General features: G+C 42.0%; 1 protein-coding gene across 1 annotated transcript; it reads left to right on the top strand.

Moving 5' to 3' along the window:
• The first annotated feature begins 2,643 nt into the window (after positions 1 to 2,643).
• On the top strand, positions 2,644 to 23,491 carry fam120c (family with sequence similarity 120 member C). The gene is made up of 17 exons (XM_063880808.1): positions 2,644 to 4,176; positions 6,456 to 6,702; positions 6,822 to 6,904; positions 7,130 to 7,258; positions 8,806 to 8,908; positions 9,029 to 9,093; positions 10,238 to 10,512; positions 11,372 to 11,534; positions 11,629 to 11,712; positions 12,075 to 12,246; positions 13,056 to 13,305; positions 13,551 to 13,665; positions 14,039 to 14,248; positions 15,083 to 15,320; positions 16,437 to 16,572; positions 17,000 to 17,063; positions 17,553 to 23,491. The coding sequence occupies exons 1-17, from the start codon at positions 3,661 to 3,663 to the stop codon at positions 17,805 to 17,807; spliced, it is 3,105 nt and encodes a 1,034-aa protein (XP_063736878.1). The 5' UTR covers positions 2,644 to 3,660; the 3' UTR covers positions 17,808 to 23,491.

Below are 23,491 nucleotides of genomic sequence, written 5' to 3'. Positions count from 1 at the left end.
GAAACAATGTTGCCAACGTGTGTGTGTGTGTGTGTGTGTGTGTGTGTGTGTGTGTGTGTGTGTGTGTTTGTGTGTGTGGGTCTCTCTCTCTCTCTCTCTCTCTCTCTCTCTCTCTCTCTCTCTCTCTCTCTCTCTGTTTCAATTGCAATTTGCTTTCTTGGCATCGTGAACCAAAACAACTGTTGTGCCAAATCAGGTGGTAATAATGTAATATAAGCATGACTTTGATTCAAAGACTTTATTGTCATATGCAGAGTAGCTACAGAGTAGAAATGACAATGAAAAACTCAAGTCCGAGGCTCCTACAACAATGCAACATTAATATATATAGAACATAAAACAAATAAAACCAATAGAAATAGTGAAATAAATAACAGAATATAAATATAAAAGTGCAAGAGAATGCCGCAAGATGTGCAAGTGAATACACATTAAATAAAAATAGAGCAAGAAGAAGTCTATATACAAGTAAATGGAACATGATATATACAAGAACATAATGTAAAATTAAATATTGTACAGTAAAATGAAATTAAAAACTGTTTATTACCGTGTTTCATTTCATGTTATGGTAATGTGATATTGGTGAACGTTAATATAGAATCATTTCTGTATCAGTTCTCGGTTCAGTCCTTTTTTTATTGTAAAAAAAAGATAGCAGAGCACAAATAAACAACAACTGGAACCACAGAACAGTGCAAAAATAAAGGAGCAATCTTTAAAAACATGCATTTTTGCAGTAATGAATAAGGTAGTGTGCTACTGTCCTAAGTGTGAGCAGAAAGGTGCAATTTGTTGCATAGGTGCAAGTTAACATTTACCTTTTTTGGAATTTTGCATTCAAAGCATAGGAAACAATGGATGTTCAAATCTAATGTATCGTTCCCCTCTGACGGAGGATGATCTAACAATGCTACACAGGCTTTGTTTTGCATATTTAGGTTGCCATAGCAGGATAAACATACTTCTCATATCTCTCAAAATCTATACCATGAGATTATACATTATGTCTTTTTCTACTTATATTTCCTCAGATAGTGGCAGGAGAAGACATCCAATATCCTGGTGGCAGTGTGTAAACCACTTTCCTATCTTGGTCTACCCAATTTCACTAATCCACGAAGAAAGAGACTCTTATTCATTTTCTTAACCAGAGGATGCCGAGACAAAGATCTGAGCACAGTGGAGTCCTTCAAGCAAGCTTCGTGTTACCATGGTAACTTTAAAATCTAGCCTCAATGGTGGCCTAGATAGATAGCTTGTTCCCCATGGCATATTTCCTCCAAGAATTTTCTACACAAAATATACATTTGAGGGTGGATCTTTGCATATGTTCTTACTCAGAAGCTGAATCATTTGACCCTTAAAAGAAAGGTTAATTCAATATCAGTTTTCTTAGTGGGATCTAAGTAGTTTTTTTCTCCTGGGTTTAAATATTCTTCCAGCTGGATTTTAATTTACAGTGCACTGCAGTTTAGAATGTACGATGTAAACACTAATAACATACATGCTGTTTGGATTAAAATAAACTCATTCATATTCAAAATCCTAAACATATGTTTTGTTCAGTTTCACAATGGGTTTTCCATATAGTTGTGTAATTATTCCGTAATTTACTTTGAAATATATCATGTTTTTATTTCATGAATAGCTTGGAGGCAAACATTTCTGATACTGTTTATTTTGTGATTGTTTGAAGTAAATATCATTTTGCCAACCAGGCATTTTAAGTCGCTGAAATACTTTATAACAATAAACGATCAAAACATTTAATTATCTGGTTGTTTCTATTTATGTATATGTGTCCCAATATATTTTCAGAATTCTCCTTATTGATCAGAATGTTAAATATAAATTCTTTGTTTCTATTTCTTATTGTTTATTTTTTTAACGTAGACCTGTATAATTTTCTCTATTCATTTTCAGAATAAAAGGTACCACTATTGTTTATGATAGACTGTGTTGTTGCATACTTTCCACAATTGTCGATTGATTACTATCCTTTTCCTTTGTATTCCCTGTCGTGTTTTGTAAATGTCCTGTTAAATTAAGTAAAACGTTTTTTAAAAATCCTCCAACACTATCAATATTAACCACAAGGGGGCGACATACACACACTACATCCACCATGAACCCGACAGCGCCATTCTACCTGTTACACGGCTCACTCGTTTCGAAAATACTAACGTTCACTGTCGGCTGATCCGTGTTTACTTTTTTAATTCACCAGTTTTTACTGCTTCTATTTTCAGTACTGAAGCATCTGTTAAATACTTAATTTGCATCAACGTTGGTCTCCAGTGGCAGACGTTAGCTAGCATTACTGGTATTGTAAATATCTACGTTTTGACATGAAAGAGTTGATATTATCAGGGACTGGTGGTTAAAATACAAATAACGGCGTCTGTAGTTGAATCACTTGTGGGCCACTTGGAGAAATTCTCCTCTCCAGCTTTTTTATCCTCGTCCAAACTGTCGGTATGCTCATCCTGGTAGTTGTAGTTTTAATCTGTTTCCCACCAAATCTATCCCAGTAGGACGTGATACACTGATAAGACTACATTTCCCAGCACCCCACCACCGGCCGCGCCTCCTTCCTCCACTTCCCTCCGCCTTCCCTCCCACTCCACTGGGCCGCGAGGAAGTCGCAAGATGGCTGATGTCGCTTGGAAGTAATGTTCCCCTCTGCAACATGAAGCCGTGAGTGTGGAAGACAGCGAGGGAGGCACCATCGGGCTTTTATTTTTATTTTATTTTAGTTACTTTTCTTTTATTTCGTTAAACATCCATCTCATTCCGCGTCGTGTCGGCCCCGGACTTGTCTTCGGGAGTTGACGCGTCAAATCACGCCGGGGACCCTGCCAGCAGCTAACGGCTAACGATCACTTAGCAACTGTTAGTGCAGCTAGCCAGGCACACCGCTTGTTAGTTTGTTTTAATTCATATTCTGACACCTGCAAACCAACAAGCTACCGATACAGGCGCGGTGATATTTGCCTGAGGTTGCGCAGATTAAATGTCAAATATTTCAGCTGTCAGGTGAAAAAAAAAAACGATTTAGCAAGCTGCTCGGTTTAACATCATGTCCGCGAACTGGCCATCCAGCCTGTGGGTTGCTAACTAATGCGCAGTATTGCATCTATTTTATGTGCACAAACTAGCAGGGTAATTGTTTTATTTGCAATTTTTCAACACCATCAACCACCTTGCTGCATTTCCGTTACTTGCTGCCAACTACATGTTTGAAGCTGGTTATGTTAAAGCCAAATTATGGGAGCAGGAAATGTGTTGAACTTTTTCTGGTGGTAGGTAGCTACACTGGCCTTGCTGGCATCTCACCAAAAATCCACAGGGATGGACACTAAACTGAGCACCCTCGACCAAAACTGATAAATTCGCAGTTCGATATCTCGGAATCAGTAACTACAGAGGACACACGTGTACATCAGTGCATGGTGACTCATTTCACTAGTCTGGGTGACTGATAAGTTGTTTTGCAGGGTTAACTAAACTACAGTTTTTCACTGAATCGGAGACCAGTTAGCTTGCCTAAAGTGCACAGCTAGCTCCGGTCTCGCCCCACATCACATTACAAACACGGCGTACAGAACGTATTCAGAGCCCGCTCCCGGCCAGACACATAGGCTGAACAACACCGTCATGGGAGTGCAGGGTTTTCAAGAGTATTTAGAGAAGCGGTGTCCCGGGGCCGCAGTCCCGGTGGACCTCCTGAAGCTTGCCCGTACCGCGGCCCGCCAGCCCCCTCACCACCATCACCCACACCACCACCCACATCACCCCGGGCCCATGCCTCCCCCGCCCCCGCCTGCCAGGATCCTAATCGACGCTGACTCCGGCCTGCAGCGCCTCTACGGCGGCTACCAGACGGACTGGGTGTGCGGGGGCGAATGGAACGCCATGCTGGGCTACCTGGCCGCCCTGTCACAGGCCTGCCTGTACCAGGGGGGCCTGGAGCTGGTCGTGGTTTTCAACGGCACACTGGGGAAGGAGCGCTGGCCCGAGTGGGCGCGGCGAGCTCAGGGCCAGCGACAGACCGCGCAGCTGATAGTCAACCACGTCGGCAGCAAGGCCACCCCGCCTCCCCGAGCATGGTTCCTGCCCCCGGCCTGCCTCAGCCACTGCGTCCGCCTCGCCATGTTCCGCTTCCGAGTGCGGGTGAGCCATGTGTGATCAAAGCTGTGTTGAATTGTTTTATTGTGGTCATGTGCTACGCTGTTAATTTAACACTTGCCCTTTCTCGCTGCACGCCCATTTAGCAGTTTACATCATCCAGCACCGGTGTTAACGCCTTCTAGTTAGGGAGCAAGTGCAACTACCAGCCCTGACAACTGAAGCACAACAAACACAATCTTGTCAAACGGGCTGTTTTGCATTGGCAGTTTTAGACCAGCAGAGAGTATATATCTATATCAGTGATGCATTCCTTTATCTGCTCTCCTTTATTGGTGTTGCTCTACTGGGAGGAGAAATGTTTCCGGTGCTAATGTGGAGCAGCATCTACAGTCAAAACCAGTCTGTGCATCAGAGCAACATGTATTGTGCAACATGACCTAGACCAGCCTATATATTACATAACATGAACTCATTGAACCCTTTATACATTGTTGAACAACTGCTGAGTGGATAGACTATTAATAGGCCCCTGTTGTCTGACAGTGGCTCAATTAAAATGATTTATTTTTTACATTTCAGTTAATGGATGATTGAGAATAATTACTTAAAAAAGGTTTTGAGAGTTTGACCTATTTTCAAGAATATTGGCTATTGTTAAAGCTATAGTAGCTGGGTTAACTGTATTCATCTTTTTTTTTTAAAAGACTCGTATGGTTATGTTCAAGGCCTGCCCTGAATGCATCAAAACCACTGATTAATGCTCATGGATCCCTCGTGTCAGCATTACTATTTTATCATTTGATATACTTTCCTATCTGCTTGCATGATAGTATTTATAAAATAGTCATAGTGACATGGTAGAGAACAGATCCCACCCACATTACAGTACAACACATTCTGCTGCTTTGTGTGTGTAACATCATTACTCACTGTTCCCATGTGTACTTTCTGTTTTTCCGACCTGTATTCTGAGATACAGTCCTATTTCTGCAGCTTAAAATACATTTTCTCTGCTTGAATGGCACCTTTTACTAAAGTCATTACTGTTCCTCTGTCACTGTCTCAGCTTTACTTGTGCTGCATGCACTTCTGGTCTGTCATTTTGTAATTATTGTGGTATTTTATTCTGGTTGTTAACTTTGGTATTTAATTTCAGTGTGATTATTAATGAGTGACATAAGAAATATTAAGCAATTTGAAATATTTGTCAAACAGTTCATCATATTTAGCCATCACTGCCACATTTTGCATTCATTTGAAGACAGATTTGATTACCAGCTCATCAAACCGATTTTTAATATAACGCAGTATAATTATTTGGTTTTCATTCTGATTAACGCTGACATAGTTAAACAAGATTAACATTACAAGTCTGAAGCTCTCCTGCTCGCTCTCTGGCGTAATCGTGCAGCTCACCCACCAAAAGGCTGTGCACGAGTGTGCTCTGAACAATTACGTTGCCCTAGGTTCAAATGTCTGAATCACTACCAGGGATTTAGAACCGATTGGTGCAGCACAGATTTTCCATAGACGTTTTTCTGCAAATGCTCTGAAGCTTTAGTATTTTTAGAGTATACGAAGTGGCAGCACAGACCACTATCATAGTAACTTCAGTATGTGCAGTGACGACTTTGGTTGCTGATCAGTTTCACAGATCCATCATTTTACAGAAACAAATACAGAAGGTAAAAAAATATGCAAACTTTGTTGAATTCAACTAATGAGATAAGCATAATGTTCTGCCTTTCATTCTCTTAAAAACTGATATATTGTGTAGGGCTGCACATTATGATAATTTACATTAAATCTTTTAATTATTTTATAGATTAATGGATATTTTTCGTTAATAAAAATGGCCACCACAATTTTCCAGAGATGGCACTATGCTGCAATTGCCTACGATTAATCCCAATGTTTTTCACGTGCAGTCTAGTAGAATAAAAAAACAAAACATGATATACATATGGTACTTTCTGAATCTCAAATGCTATTTACCAAGCTATCCAGCCCGAGTCTAATGTAAACCAACTGTTAACATCTGGATCTGTTAGTGAAATAGGGCTCAAGTTTATTCTCATATTTAAACATTACATAACTATGCAGATCTCCACTGCGTTTTGATTATATCTTTAGCAACATCCACACACATTATACTATAATAAAATAAAAACTTTAAACCCAAATAAAATATATAAAAAAGAGAATCATCTGAAGAGCTGAAACTAGACAAAAACCTAGAACACTAAAAACCCCATAAATTATAAACAATGAAAATGAAAAAAGATTTGAAATTCAGAGTTTTGTGTTTCGTCCGTCCACAGGTTGTACAGACCTTGGAGGACCACCACCAGGAAGTGCTGTCTCTTTACAGAGACTTTGGATTTGCCGGCCTGATCGCTCAGGATTCTGAGTTTGCGCTCTGCAACGTACCCGCCTACTTCTCGTCGCACGGGCTCAAACTGAGCTGGAACGGCAAGAACCTGACCACACACCAGTACCTGCTGTCTGAGGCCGCCAGGCAGCTCGGGCTCAAGACACAGCACCTGCCCTGCTTCGCTGCTCTGCTGGGTAAGTATGGCCACGCTGCCACATACCTCAGTGTACACACTTTGTGTCTTTGGCACACCTGTATGTCTGTTTCACTTTTCCATTGAAGCAGCAAACATTTATGAATTTCTGTCTCGCAGGAAATCATATTCTGCCTGATGAGGACCTGGCTGCCTTCCACTGGAGTCTGCTGGGACCAGAACACCCTCTCGCTTCTCTCAAGGTACCACATTAAGTCCTCTGCAAACCACAGCCTCATTAAAAAATAAATGATCTCTAATAATCACGTAATCATCTAATTGGTCAAATAGCGAACTGAGCCCCGATTTACCTTTCAGATATAAACACAAGCACCAGAGCTCTTATTTCAAATCTCCATATTGTAATAATAGTATATTTTTTTATATCATGAATGTGTTTTAACACCTCTGTTCTGTTGCTCTCTCAGGTGCGAGCCCACCAGTTGGTGCTGCCGCCCTGTGAGGTGGTGATCAAGGCCGTCTCCGAGTACGTCTCCTCCATCAAAGACCTGGGAAACCTCGACGCCATCGCCAGAGATGTCTTCAAACAGTCACAGGTGGGTCCCCTCCCCCTCTGACATGGATGTGTTTCTGTTAAACCTTTTTGACTTCCATTTGGATTGATTGAAATAGATCTATGTATTCCATCTCTGATTGACATCCCAGACTGTAGCAAGTGGTGAAATAGGTCACGACTGTGGACACAAGAGCCTGAGTCAGCGTCTGCACTTCCTCACACATCAGTGTTAAACCATACATTTCCACCACTCTTTATATAAATGTTTAACACGATTATCTAAATGGAAGTTTATATTTACATTTCATTTCTTAAGGACCCCTTGTGGTTGACCCCTTTTTTTCTATCAGAGTTGGCTAAGCTAATAATGTTGTACTGGTTCAAGTTTACCTTGATTCATGTATTGCTCGATCAACAGGAAATATAAGACTGAATCTTAATATAATCTTTTCAAAAAATGTCGGCCCAGTATTTTACATTTTGGTATTGACTTTATTTCGTTTTTTTTGGTCAGATGAGATTAAGCTGAATATGTAGTAGGGTTTTTGGATCGTTGGTTTGATCAAACAAGCATTTTTGTGCTTCAGCCAAGATAAACTAAATCAATCTCCTGTCTTCCAGAAGACAGTTTTGACTGATGTGGATAACTGTTTGAGAAGCAAAAGACTTGAAGCTCCCCTTGAGAATGTTCCCTTTTTTAGTTTTTGTTAAGTGAATTACGCTTGCACTCAAAAGTATTCGCGGCGCTGTGCGACGTTTACTCCAGTCCAGTAAACAACTGATTCTCTCAGTCAGAGCAGTACATCCTTTCATTCTATTATTTGTTGCAGAAAACTGTTGTAGAGAAATATCTTAGCCTTACGGAAAAGTCTGGTGATACTCTAAAGGTACCAATTATTATCTGTGTATCCAAACTCTTCTTTATCTTCTTCTTCTGTGCCGTCGCACTCCATAGCTGTTCAAAGACTAATAGAAACAAATCAATAAGCTCCACTGTTGCGCTGGGTGACATGTTCCTTCATTATGATATTTTGAGTCACTCCCACTTGGTCCTGCTGCCCCAAATACTCACTCGAGCACCAAATGTGGATTATTCCTCCTCTGAAAAAAGTCCCCAGCTTGTACATAATTTACTCCTATTTAAGGCATGTTTATTAAAAACTACGGTGAGATCATTTGGCTTTTAAAAAAGTATACATAAGACTCGTATAAAATAAGCTGTCAATAGTCAAATCAATAGGTTTGAGCTGAGACAGATTAAAACACTGTTCATTTAGGGATATTGTTTACGTACGATTACTGCTCAAGTATGTTTTTAAAAGACAACCCTAAGTTATTAAAGACACCTGTGCCTCCCTTTTTTTTCAAAGCTGAGTAACTTCAGACCTTTGTCGGTCAGTTAGGAAAACACATGTTGTCAAATGAACACCATTGAGCAACATTCCCAGCTCTTTTCAGTTCTTTGCTAGCGTCTAATAGGAAGTAAATCAGCCACAGATGTGTGCATCCATCTGGCCTTCGCATTTTATCATCTTCTTCTCACCATGTTATGCAGTCAAAATAACGCTGTGTTCCTTTTGTTTCCAGTCTCGCATGGAGGACAAGGTAGAGCGATTCAAGAAAGCTGTGGATTATTTCTCAGCTGCCTCCAAACCTCGCTCGCCCAACATGGGGCCCTCGGCTTTCATCTGTGAGTAGTACAAGTTTAGACAACAGCAATCGTCCACACTATTGCATCATCATTTTTGGTATATTAAATATGTATTTAAGAGGAGAAGATATTCATCTACATCCTTTTTTTTCTGCTCAGTACCTGGGTTTGGATTTGGGGGACCACCTGGCCACATGGGACCGATGCAGCCTGGAAAGAATCAGGTAGATTCCTTAGCTCAGGAAGTCTTGCTTCCTCCCTGTTGGGTGTAATTTGATCTCTGCCACCTACATTAATCTAGGTGTAGCAGAGTGAATTACGTTTTTTGCTCTTTGAAATCCCATTGTGGCATGTGCTCATCAAGGTCAGAAACACTGGCTGAGGGTGGAGGAGGGTGCAGTCCTACCCCTCCAAAATTCCTCAAACCAGCTCTGATTAGATGCTTACGGTTGATCAGGAATAAATGGGACAGTAGGGTTTGATTTAGTTTTAAGTTTCCACGCTTCCATTTGGCTCTTTTCCCATATTTTGCATTTCTTTTTATTCTGTTTAGTCCCAGTATTTCTGCACATTACAGATAAAGATTAGGCTACAGTAATATAATTAGTAATATAACAATGTATATCGGGGTAAGGCAGGAGATTACAAACGGCTCCAACGATTTGAAATGGTATACACTTCCTGTCTCTAAGTGGTCTGATGTATTTATATACAACACGGTAAATTCAATATTAACACAGCTGTACTAAAAGGAGTTTGCTAGGGTGATCACAAACATTAATTGTTGTTTGCTTAAAATTGAACAATTTAGAAAAACATTTTGAACACCGTTACCACATTTTGTTTCCAGATCCTTTTGAGATGGACAAATCAAAGTTGTCTCGGACAAATCAAAGTTGTCTCGCACAAACCACATTTTTCCTAACTGGTTTTGCTAAAAAGTGCTATTTGAGTCTCCGAATGTCAGGAGACATGTGGCCTGTGAAGAAAGAGTTTCATTTCTCTTTGGAACATTGGGTGAAAGATCCGTCATTCAGTCTGCGTTCATGAGAGTTAATAAACTCAGACCTGCTGCTGGTCTCATAAAGGGGCGGGCCGTGCCGTGCCAAAACTGCAATAAAGGGTATTACTTTATTCCAGTTGAGGATTCTTTTAGAGGATTTATAAAAACCTTCCTTTGGATTAAGCCATAAAATATGACGACTGACGGCTTTATATGAAAATCTATCAAATAAAAACAATATTCAGTCCGGCCCCTGTATTAGTTCACATCTCCTTAAGGACATCTCCCCCTCGCCTCCCTTTCTCTTCCCCCCCCCCCCTTGCTTTACTTATTTTTTAATCCGCTTCCCTTCCTTCTGCTCCTAGTTTCCTCCTCCCCAGGTTCCAGGGTTGAAGCCGCCCTATCAAAATACTCCATATGGACCGGGCTCCAACCCTCTGTTCCAGAACGCGCCGCCACCGTCCCAAGACCTCAATGATTCATTGACGGGCAAGATGGGCTTCACTGATTGGTCGGCTCCATATGATTCCACTCAGGGGGGAAATCGACTACCCAATCATCACACTGCCCCTCAGTCTGGTCCCTCTCCGTCTCCTTCATCGTCATCAGACGGAGACGAACCCAACGACAGCAACGCAAAGTAAGACACAACACGGGGAAGTTGGTTTACACTATAAGTTAAAAGAGGAATGAGCCCTTCCCAGAATGCAGTGCATCCATTACAGCTCAATAATACACTCACTTGTTGACTGTCTGATGTTTTGTAAACAAGCTTACGTTGTAAAGAAGCCCAGGTACAGATTAGAGATCGAGGGATTACAGATACGGAGGAGGAGGAGGAGGAGGAGGAGGAGGAGGAGGAATACACATGTGATTGCCACTTTAAATAATCTTAATATGGTTTAAAAGTCAGAATTAGGACACCTGGTCTTGACATTTTGGAAAATGCTTGATTTGAATGGACTCCTTTTTAACATAAACAGCTGTTCTATCTCCAGTTTCTCTTTTAAACCAAACAATCGTTTTTATTATTTGAAATGAAAAATCCTTCTGTCAAATGTGTTGTCTCCTGCTGTCCCACAGCAGATGACGAGCTAGCTTAGCATTTAGAAATGACAAGAAAAAAATAGGTTCATTTGAAATGTGGGTTTAGAAAACAATACATTGACAACATACATTAATATCTGTTTATGTTTTACATTTGAATTGAGACAAACAACGTTAATGTGGTGATAAAGGCTTTGATTATTTGGAATATTTTGTTTTTTGGTGACTTGAGAAGTGCTTTTGTTTTACCGAGACTATACTAAAGTTTCGGATAGGCTGCTGCTAATATCCATCTGATGCAATATTAGCAATATAAACAAAGCTAAAACTTTGTTCGCCTCAACATGTGTTTGAAGAAACGCTTACTCTGCAGAAACAGTGATATTGTATAAACACACACGCTGAATGCCAGACAAGTATTACTGAACACTCCCATGAACCCTTTCCCTCAGCCATTTGACGGACAAGTCCTCTCGCTGGGAGGATCCCACTGGAAGGGGGGGCTCGGCCCCTGGAGAAGGTTCCCAAGGCAACGGGAGCGGGTCACACATTCCGTCACTGTTGTCTATGGCGACGCGCAGTCACATGGACATCACCACACCCCCTCTGCCTCAGGTTTGTGTCAATTAGGGAAATCAAAAAACGACTCGATGAAACAGTTTGTAGGTTGTGTGGAAAACATTTGTGATGTTTCCTGGTTTTTTTTCAGGTCAGTGCTGAGGTTCTTCGTGTAGCCGAGCACAGGCACAGAAGAGGACTGATGTACCCCCAGATTTACCACATATTGACCAAGGTAAACAGTTTACCTCACACAAAAAGGAGGGTTGTTGGGGGTATCAACTTCATTAAATAACATGTATTTTCTATTGCCCCATTCTACACATTTCTAATTTACCTCATGGGGGGGCTTACACTCTGGCCTCAGACCCTGGCAGTATCTTAAGAAAAACTCCTAAAAACCCAGTTAAGGGGGGGGGGGGGGTCAAGAAAAAAAGTCAACATTATAAAAAGGACAACTTAGAGAATCCAATTGAGAAATGGATCAGTGAGGATGTCAAACAGCTTCTCGGTGTCACCAGACGCAATATAAATGATCATGCACATAATCTCGCCGTCTTCACTTCTCTTTACCCCCACCCCCCCCACCCCCTTCAGGGAGAGATGAAGATGCCAGTGTGTATAGAGGATGAGTGTAACTCTGAGCTACCTCCTGCCTCTCTGCTGTTCCGCGCTGCCAGACAGTATGCCTACGGTGTGCTTTTCAGTCTGGCTGAAACACACCGCCGCCTGGAGAGGCTCGCCATCCGCAAGAGGGCCCCCCTGGAAGGTAGGCCGCCAGACTGAGTGGAGAATGTGGTCTGTACTTGTTGTATACTCACTTTTATTCTGGGAATCGCGCCAAATTACATCTAACTGTTACTATATAGCTTGTTCTTTCCTCTAACCATTACATCATCCCACTTGCCCTCCTGACATGGAAATGATTAATCTCATCCATTGATTTTATAAAATACAGATCAAGAAAGCATTGACGTCTAAAATGTAATAACCGTCAAGTCTTGTGCTGTAATCATCACGTAATGAGAAACATATTGTTTTAATCATGTTAAATACAGCTTGTTATTGGCTTTACTTGTAGCATGCAAACTAAAATCCTTGCAGGGCCAGTAACTTTACAATATTTGACAAATTGCATTCTCGATCAGTGGGCCTAAGAGCACCGTCTAGTGGGCCATGCAGGTACTGCCAGAAAGATCAAATTCAAATAAGTGTTTTTTTATGAGCTGAGATACAGAGAGAGTTATTTTTGTAAGAGATCACATAGATGAAAAACTCAAATGCATAAGTTTAATCACAAGTAGCATTTGAAAATTATCACATCGACACAAAGTCATGAGACAAACATGTTTTCTGGTGTTTGCTTTCTCCTGCTCGTAACCCTAGCCCTCCCTCAGGGGGGGGAGATAATGCCAACTTTGGATCTTGTTTTACAAAAAGCCACAAACCCTATTTGTTGTGCTCTTAAAAGCCTATCCTGCGCCAGAGCCAGCAGACAAGCTTATGTGTCCTGCTCCTTGTCTCTTTTAATCCAAACGCGGTACACTTTGACACGCTTCTCTCCCCTCTGCGTGACAGTTCCTCCAGTGATTGTCAAAGAGTGGAGCAGCGGTAAAGCCAAGTCGGCCCTGACTCCGGAGCTGGTCCCCGCCCTGTGTTTCCGGGAATGGACCTGCCCCAACCTGCGGAGGCTGTGGTTGGGTCGAGCCAGTGAGGACCGCTCCAGGAGAACCAGGGCCTTCCTGGCCTGCCTACGCTCCGACTGCCCAGCCCTCCTCAACCCAGCACAGGTCCCACAGCATCTGCTGCTCATGTGCTGCGTGCTCAGGTATGACGCTGTTTTGATAATCAACCACTAGCTTCAGTCACTTTTTAAGCAACGATTCCAATGTTTAGCTTGTACAATCTCCTGAAATGTAAGGATTATCTGGTCTCATTGTTGACTGTGATATTGAAACGTCATGGGACACCATTTTTATTGTTATAGAGGAAAGCTTTGCATGAACTGTAGACATCTGTACACTGTATCTCTGCTCCCGCTCTAAAGAGGGCCTCATCTTGCTTCTCTCTCAGGTATATGATGCAGTGGCCTGGTGGAAGGATCCTCCAGAGACATGAGCTAGATGCCTTTCTGGCTCAGGCTGTTTCCAGCCAGCTCTACGAACCAGACCAGCTACAGGAGCTCAAGGTGAGACCCCACTCCTCAAAATCATTGATAAGGGTTCCTGTTTGGAATTCATATATTTTATAATTTTTCATTACAAACTACTGATAAATCCATCTGCTAGTGGTGAAATGTCAAGAATTTAGAAAAAAGGAGAGCTATGTATTTGATCTTTTGTTGATAAAATCATAGTTGCAAGAGGTGAATTCATCCTTAAACTTCCTTTTTGAGTCCTCTTTGCTTAAGGGATTTTAAATATACAGGCTTCATACAACATCCCATGAAGGCCGGACCTCATGAGTCTCAGAACTTTCACACTGTATCACTGTTGAAATCTCCTGCCGCTCGTCTGCAGTTACAGAATATTCTCATTTTAAATGTCTGTGTTTGCCTTTAGGTGGAGAAGGTGGATTCTCGCGGCGTGCAGCTGGCTTCCCTCTTCATGGCCGGCGTCGACACGGCGCTGTTCATCAACGATGTGTGTGGCCAGCCGTTGCCATGGGAACACTGCTGCCCGTGGGGCTTCTTTGACGGCAAACTGTTTCAGAGCAAACTGGCCCGAGCTGCTCGGGACCGGGCCGCCCTGCTGGACATGTGCGAGGGACAGGTACAGATTTATGTAATGTTGTGGTGGCAATAAACAGAGGACATGATGGATGCGTTTCTGTTTAATTAAAATACAAATGAAAACAGAGAAGATAAGTCTTTATTAATCACTGTTGGGAAATGAAGTCGTCGAAGGAATAATGAGAAGGAAACCCCTAGGACATTTAAGTGTTCACACAAGGGTTATGAGGATAAACTGATGAAGTGCAGTATGAATTAACATTTCAGAGACCATTCTTAAATCTCAATCTCTACATGTACGGCAGCCATTCCGGGGTCTGTTGAATTCCAACACAGACATGTTGTCATTAGTTTATAGAATACAATAAATAAATAATTTAACTCAAACCTATGAATAGTCAAACCGGAGAAACTCATAACGCTGATGTGGTCCCTTCATTTCTTCCAGAGCTGTATACATTAAGAACATTAAATGGATGAAATTGAGTTCATAAAGCATTTGAATGCCACAACATGAATATCTTACATATTGTAACATCAGGCAACCTTATTTTTCAGGAGTAACTCAGTCCAAACACTGAATGTACTGATTCAAATCTAAAAAGTGAATAATCCTAAAGTATTGAAGCACTTGATGACTGTTTAACTGGAATAATGTGACTGCTGAAGCGCTCAGCGCTGTCGGTCACTGTGAACGTCCTTCACTTGCTAAATGTTCCTCACAGCGAACATGTTAATATGCAGAATGAAATGACACTCTGCTAGCGGCTGCTTGGGAAACTCTAAAGTCTAGAGAGACATTTCCACTTCAGCTTTGATGCATTAACAGCACTATCTTCATCACTGTAAGGTTCACTCACGTTTGTCTCTGCAGGAGGAGCTGGTGTCCAAGGTGGAGAAGATGCGTCAGGCAATCCTCGAAGGCATCAACCTGTCCCGCCCTCCTCCTCCTCCCCCTCCTCTTCCACCTCCTCCCTTCCTCCCCGCTGCCATGGTGCCCCCTTTCTACCCCATGCCTCCCCTCTACCCACCTCGCCCCATGGGCATGCCTCATCATCATCACCCACACCATCCACACCACCCTGCCCAGCACAGACCAAGAGCCTTCCCAGGTAACTGGATACCTCCTTTATAAACATACTTTGACCTCTTGATAGTTTTATTATCTTCGTTTTGAACGTTGTTAGCAGCTTTGAAGTAGGGGAAAGTAAGAAAATAAAAAAGCGTGCTGTTGAGGTAGACTCTACGTCAATGCAATGAGCAAAGGAAGAGGAGGAGCTGATGACCGCTGGAAACACTTCAAACCATTTGCGGATGGAGATGAAGTCAAGGTTGAGTCACAACTTTGATGCATTTACACAGGAAGCAAATCAGGTTTATTTATATCGATTAGGGGTGGGAATCACCAGGGTCCCCACGATACTGCCACGATACGATAGTATGGGGTCCTACAATTTGCCAAGTATTGCGATACGATATATTGCGATATGGCGAATTTCTGTATCGATGATTTCCCCCACCCCTAATAACCAGTAACATAAAGAAACCAGCAGTAAAACAGAATAAATAACATGTTGTTGTTATTTATGTCAGCTCAGTATCAGTAGTCCCAGCATCTGTACACAAAGCTGCCTCTTATCCACTTTAACTTACTCTGTAGCAGATACTGTATGTAGGTTTTTAGTATATCCAGATTTAATGTAAATCATTTCTGAACGTGTCTTCTGTGTTCAACTGTGTCTCTGTAAAAAAGAATAAGAATTTCTGAAAAAAGAATATGAATAGTTTCTATAATAAAATATCGATACTTGGCGTCGGTGTATCGATACAATATCGCCACGCAACGTATCACGATACTATGCTGTATTGAATATTCCCCCCACCCCAAATATCGATGTTATCACCCATCTTATACGGCTGTGTGGATTAATGTAGACATCGCCAGTTGGGAAAAAGCCTACTGTTGGAATAGAGGGCGTTTAATTTTTTGGTGTGATGAAGCTTTAAGTAACATTTAGTTCAGATGGTCACAAATAAAAATGAAAGCTGCTGCACATATTATAAAACGACGTGGTAATATAAAACCTTAAATACTTTCCTGATTTCTTGTATACTACTACAGAGTTTACGATAGAAGGTGATGTATACACGTGAAACATCGCTATTCTTTCTTATTTGAGACCCTACAATAAGAAAAGTATCAGTAGTCACTTTTCTTTTTTCTTCAGGCCTTCAGTCCATCCCCCCCCAGGGAGGGAAACTGGAGATCGCTGGCATGGTCGTCGGCCAGTGGGCCGGGAACAAACCGGTCCGTGGGAGAGGGGGCTTCAACATGCAGGTGGTGTCAGTGGGAGCAGGGAGAGGGTGAGTAACTTGAGGATCCTTTGAAAGATACAGCTAACTGAGAAGTTATTGTAGAGCTGGATTTACTGAGTTCTGAATCTCAGTAGAGCAATACCTCTGGAAAACCCCGGCTAATACTTTTGAACATTGAAGGCCATCATTATGACTCTGGATTCAAATGTTATACATAAAACACTGTTGAGTTAGTGATTACATTAATATGGGCTGTAAATTACTCAATTTTCTGTCAGACCATCAGAGCTACAGAGTTAAAGGATTTTTAAAAAATGACTCGAACTGAAATTGCCTATCAATGTTCATCGGAGTTGAAATGAAAGTGAACTGACCTCGTGGATTTACTTGAAATGTATTTTACTTTGCTGCCATTTCTTTCTGAAACGCTGGTGATATTAGGACTTATACTCCTCATTCTGTTTCTATGTGACAGGAGGGGTAAAGAGATTCCAGCTAAGCTAAGAGGGGTGAAAAAGCCGCCTACCAACAGATCACAGGTAAGAACGAGTAAACTTTTACCCAAAGCTCTTTCAACTGAAAGGGGACATTTTTTGGTGTGCTGTTGTATGAGTAAAGTATTCACTGTCAGTGTGTTAGCTACAGTAGAGGATGGTAGGCTTGTCTCCAATTTGGAGAAACCGACCAAGCTATAGTATGATTTAGTTTAGGAGTCTGGTGGCTTTGAAACAACAAGGTAAAGTGGTGAAAATATAGGTTTGTTTTTAAGGTGGCTCAAATATGTTTTGCTGCTGCCCCAGTCTAAATGAATGCTTAGCATCTTCACTCTGCTGTTAGTTTCTCAAACAGCAGAGCTACTGTATTTATTGATTGACCATTTATTTCTTGACCTCGTACAACCCCACTTCAAACACTATAATCCATCCCTTTTAATCTCATGAATATTTCCCCACATGAAGATCAATCTCAACTATAATTTCCCTCCTCGTCTGTCCTCCTGCTCCTCTCAACATTCTGTCCTCCTGCAGACGTCGCCACCCCCCCCATCCAGCAGTCCCCCAAAGCCCTCAGAGGAGGCGGCCGGCTCGCCAGAGGTTGCGAATCAGCAGCTGAACGGCAGCGCTGCAGCTTCCGCCATCGGCCCGACCCTGGAGCTGGCCCCCCCGGCCCAGCCAATCCCGTGTGCCTTAGCCAGAGACAACCAATCAGATGGGGTGGAAGTGGAGGCCCCCTGTTGCCTTGACGACTGCCCGTCAGACGGAGCGCTACAGAAGGAGGAGTGACGGCGTCCTCTCCCAGGATGCACTGCTCTGAGAGAGTTCTGTGTTTGACTGCCTTCCCCTGTTTTTGTAGCCCCGCCCTGCTAGCTGTGCAGCGTCACATGGAGCAGGAGGTGCAGCGAGGCGCCTCCTCCCCCCCTGCCCCATGTGAGGCGCAGCAGCAGTTAGCTGTTACTTCCTGTTGAGTTTTCTCATGTGGTTTTACATTGTTTTACAAAGAGAGGTTTCTCCATGAGTCTGTAAGCGCCCCGCCCCTCAAAAATCCTAAATGCCTCCCTCCTGCACTCGAGAGTAAAATAAGCTTAAGCCCCCCCCCAACCCCCATTACAACCCAGCACTTAAAAAAAAGCCCCCCCCTCCCTTAAAGTATGGGTATCTGTACAGTTAAAATGTCTCTTTTTGTGTTTTTAATGGTCCCACTGTTCTCTGCACACAGATGTTAAGCATGCGGTTTACGGTGACAGATTGAATGTGGTTTCCATGGTTACAGCGTCTATGCCTGGGCACCATGGTCGGTGTTAGCGTGTTTGATGGTCGGTTTGTTGCCATAGCCGTGTCGTGTGAGATTTGTCTTACATGAATTCTAGGTATGCGAGTAAGATTATAACAAAGTGATAGTACCATTCTTCTGTGCAGCGCCCCCCCCCCCGTACTTACAACGTTGGTATACTTACTAGCAAAGAAGCCCTTTTATTGATTGATTGGTTATCTATCACAGGAGCACTTCTGCAACACCATGGTATTAGCGTGCTATCTTACTTCGACCAATGTAGCATAGCCCAGTGCTTAGCTGTGCTTTGAGACCCCCCCGCATTTATGCACCTTAAGCCCTAAAGTATGCAAGATATAACCCCGCTCCTCCAAAAAAAAAGAGAAGTGCATTATAATATTATCCTCCCATCCCCCTTGTCCCTTTCTCCCAAAGCTTTGATTGTATTACCCCAACAGAAGCACTTAATGTTGTATTTAAATGATGAATTTGAACAAGCCCCTATACCGGTGAATCGATCGTCTGAGAGGGGTGTCCCGCGCCCCCAAGTAAATCATTATGACTTGTAGAACTACATTTAAAGGTAGAGATCTATTTGAGAGACGTCAGAATGTGAAAAGAGTGGTTTTAGACAAAGAAGCACTTTGTTTAAAAAAAAAAGTGAAACCACACTGGACAGTCTTCTACCAGGTGATAAAGAAATGATGAAACTCTGAGGCACCTTCTGGAGTTCAAGGCCAAAAAAGAAAAGAGTAATGCTGCCAGACAAAAGATGGATATGAACGACGAGGGTTCGGGTAACTCCTGCCAGGCAGAGTTCCCCTCAGACTGGCCTCGCGCGTTCAGACATAAAACTTTGCAATTAAGCTGAAAAAGGACTCCTGATGTTCCACGTCTAGGGTCCCTAGGAATCTTTTCAGATTTCTAAAAAAAGTTATTTCCAAAGTGTATTATAAGAAAGGCCAGCCTACTGAGGCAGCCAGTGATATAAAAGGGGTGTGGTGAGTGACAAAGCCTCAAAGAGCCCCCCCCCCCACCCACTCTGGTGGTGATTGAGTTACGGTTGTCTTTACGATAGCCCAACACCATGAGCCGCAGCGCTCAGGTGTGTCACTTTAGACCAGCAGGAAGCACGTCCCTGCCCTGAAGCTCCTCGGCCTGAAAACACAGCGAGGCTTCATGGGTCGGATCACATGACGGGAGAGAGGGAGGCCTCGTGGCGGATCCCAGAGTGCCGCTCAACAATCTGAGACTTCTAAGATAATGAATTGTTTTATTAGAGCACTTATGTTTGTAGAGAATGAGATGTGTCCCCCATAGTAGGTTTCATCTGACTACAGAAATACAATTTACCAATAGCCGGTAGCACAACTGCAAAATGTAAAAAGCAGTACACCGACAGATACTGCCTGAGAGATGCTGGCCATGAACATTGTGAATCTCTATAAACTTACTGAGAGAGGTTGAAATGAGCTCACTATGTTAAAAAGAAAAGGCAAGTCAACAAAGAAGCACCTTATTTTCTTACTATGTTGATGACTTGTGCTCTATTGTGTGCCACAAAATTTGACATGGAAAAGAAGCTCTTACGAAACGCCGCTTTGAAGGAACAAACCCTGACTATATCTGTAAGTGTTAATGTAGTCGCGTCAGACATCCCCTCAGTTTATGAACTCAACCATGACTTGACCCAGCCGCGAGTCGTAGGCCTACGCTCGCTATCAAAAGGCTGGGCCGCGCCGCCGTCTCTTACACCAACACCAAATGAAATCAGAGGTTTCGGACCTGTTAGCCGTTTAATGGTAGGGATTAAGTGTTTGAGTGCTGTAGGTGTTCATAGGTTAAGAGTAGGTAACAGCGTCGGGCTGAACACAGGACTATAATAACACAGACACCACGACTAGGCTAGAGAATATAGCTCCACTGGCCGAAAAATACTAAGTCTAGAATAACTAGGAGTCATATACTTAACTGCTTTTCAACTTTTGACATTAGTACAAATATGTGTATCGCAACAGTACATTGTTAGGAGATGGCTTTTCTGCGGCGAACCAGAGCGTGATCTGGTATACGATGCCCTCTCTCGATTCGCTCGCCAGATACCAGAAACACCACACACACACACACACACACACACACACACACACATTCAAACAAAACACACACATACAGGTATTCAGTTGCATTTGTTACCAGCTGCATTCTCTCTGCTTTTGTGCTGAAGTGATTTTGTGCAGTTTCAGTTCCCAGTGGAGTGCTCGTCAGTTCATCAGAGGTCATTTTTTGGTAACACATTCTACTGAGTCTTTAAAAAAGAAATGCCACATTTTCAAGTTTGCATGGACGGATTTAAAAACAAATGCCATGAAAAACACAACCATATATACACACTTGCACACACATGACCACACACATACATAGATGTTAAACCCTGAGTTACACAGTAGCTAGTACAGATTTTTAAAAAAAGTCAACACAATACATGATGTAGTGTCCCTCTCTCGTCCTTGTCTGTTTTAGTTCGATAGATATTTGATCAGTGATTTTTATGCTTGTTATCCTAACCCCGCCCCCCCCCTGCTATTACACTTTTTCTCGCCCCCCCCTCCTACTCTCCCTTAAAAGTTCATTCACTTCTTCTCTTTAATGCCCCCTTATCTTCCTCATAGTCTACATGCATACACACACACACCCACCCACCCAACATGGCCACTGATTTAAATCTGCAGTGACACACACACACACTTTACACAGGTTACCCCTCCAGTCCAATTTAAGTTCTCTCTTTCACTCTTATCGCCTCCCTCTCTGCCTCTCCTTTTAGCCCCTTTAGGACCGTTTCTATTGGCTGTTTTTTTTCTCTTTGGGCTGCCCCGCCCCTTAATCAACCCAACTAACAGTAAAGGTTATATTAACGTTGATAATCAGTTTCTGTATGTATCTAGCCAGAGTCTGGAAAAAAAAATCTGAAAAAAAAAATCAAAACGGTTTTATTCAATTGTGCAAATGTGTTTTTTCTTACTATTTTTAATGTTATTACATCTTCTAATCTAATCCTTCTACCATTGCTTCAGTTAGTACTGAAATACGCTTAGCCAACCTAGAGATTTGAACTGTAATGATTGCGATTTTCCTTACCTGTATTTTATATGGCATCTTTAGACCACCGTTTATTATGTACGTAAGTAAATATTGCCCGTTTTCAAAATGAAAATTGTCGTCTGCACTATGTTATGATTCTCATAATATCCCTGATAACAATTTCGTGGTCGACTCATTATCAATCTAAGCTGAACTTGCACAAAGCAGCGAAACATCTCTTGTAAACACCTGAGAACCAAAGTACACCTAGCATCCCCTCTACCCCATAGCCCCCCCTCCCCGACATCGACGGTTTGCCCCCGAGTAACACGTTTTCCGATGAGTATGATTATATATAAAATGACATTACAGCACGTGTGATTTATCTGACAAGTCTGTGAGGCAACGGTGTTTCTAAAACACTGGGTTTTCGTGGAGACGCAGACAGACAGGGAAAGGAAGGAAGTGTTTGTTCGACAGTGAGTGAGAGAGTGGGCAGGTTTTAGGCATTGTGGGTAAAATCACCCCTCCTGTTCCTCACTCGTGCCTTTTTGTAACTTCTTCATTGACTGAATTCAGGCTGTTTGCACACGCTCAGATCAACACTAATACACGGGAAGGAACGACATCTGGCAGATATGCTTTCAGTCACGCTGGGGTTTTGGCGCCCTCTTTTGCATTTTTCTCACATGTAATTGTAGTGCTCTCTCAAACTTGCCTTTAACTGCCCAGACTCGGATTGAAAGGGCAACTTTTTGCTGTACTGAGTCTCTTCACACGTGGGCATGGATATGCTGAATGTGGCTGGATTTTCCTCAAAACACAAATCTGAGATTAGTTAGCCTCTAAATACATGGCATTTATAAACGTATTCTTAGACATACTACACCTTACACCAAGATTCAGATCATTATTCCTTTTTGTTAACCTGCGGACAAAGAAACCAATCTGAAAACATTTCCTTCTTGATGGAGGTAATTAATAGATTAGAGGTTAATCTATGAACAAATCTGAAATCTAAATCTGTGACATTATACTTCCATTTTGATAATTTACATAAATGGAGCAACATTTCTAAACCAAAAATTCCAAGAAAGGCGTATAATTTGAAAGTCCTTCTAAAGTTGTTTTGTTTGTGACTTTTTGCATGACTCGGTTTATGGAAATTGTGACTATTATTAAACATTTTATTTATTCAACTATGATTTTTTGTTTTTTTGAGGAAATTAGATCAAATTGCTATCAATTGCCAAAGCTTCCCTATAAAAAAAAAAATTCCCCGATCTTCTTGTTCTCAGTCGAAGTGTCATGAGGAAAATTCACCTTCTTTCTCACTGAAATGATAAGAGTTGTCCAGCGGATAATAAAGGCATCTTGCCTCACAGCCGACACAAATGGGAGCGCCTCTGAGGAGCTCGACAATGTTAAAGAGAACCAAAAGTCCCAGAAGAATATAAGTGTGCTATGTTGTATTGTAGAAGTCAAACAGTGTTATTGTCTGTCATACAGAATGTGGAAAGGGGTCATCGGCTGTGTTGTACCTGTTCTGATCTATTTGCAGGATTCTCACAGCATTTTGTCCAGTTTGAATAAAGGTCCCTAATATGTCTGTCTCTCTCTACACTGCCACACCCTCCCTCAACAGCCCCCCAAGCTCCAGTATAATCCCTCTCCTCCAATGGAGTCCCAAAAAGAGGTCAACGTTGACCATTATTGGCTCTTTTTTCTTTGTTTTTGTCACAATTGGGCCCTTAGCCGCAAATGTACCAATGCATGTGCTACAGTATCCACCAAAAACTACTTGTGCAACGAAAAGGGTTAAATTTATCCATAATATTATTGTTATAGAAATATTATCATCATTATTGCTGTTATAATTATGGTCGGTATAATTTGTCATCATTGTTAGCATTATGGAAGCACCGGACTGTTTGTGGAAAGACGAGAAAAAAGAAAGCTTTTTTTTTTTTTTTTTTGTCTGGCTGTTGGTGGTCTGATCTCACAGAGGGAGGGGAGGAAAGGTTCAGAAAGAGACAAAGATGGCAGTCATGTTTGTACTGGTTGGGAAATGACTTACAGTGCTGAAATAAAATTTATTCTTTTAGTAAAAAAAGTA

This window comes from Eleginops maclovinus, chromosome 1, assembly GCF_036324505.1.
Source record: "Eleginops maclovinus isolate JMC-PN-2008 ecotype Puerto Natales chromosome 1, JC_Emac_rtc_rv5, whole genome shotgun sequence".
NCBI classification, from domain to species: Eukaryota; Metazoa; Chordata; class Actinopteri; order Perciformes; family Eleginopidae; genus Eleginops; species Eleginops maclovinus.
Note: the sequence above shows the minus strand (reverse complement) of the source record. Positions and strands in the feature narration are given on the sequence as shown.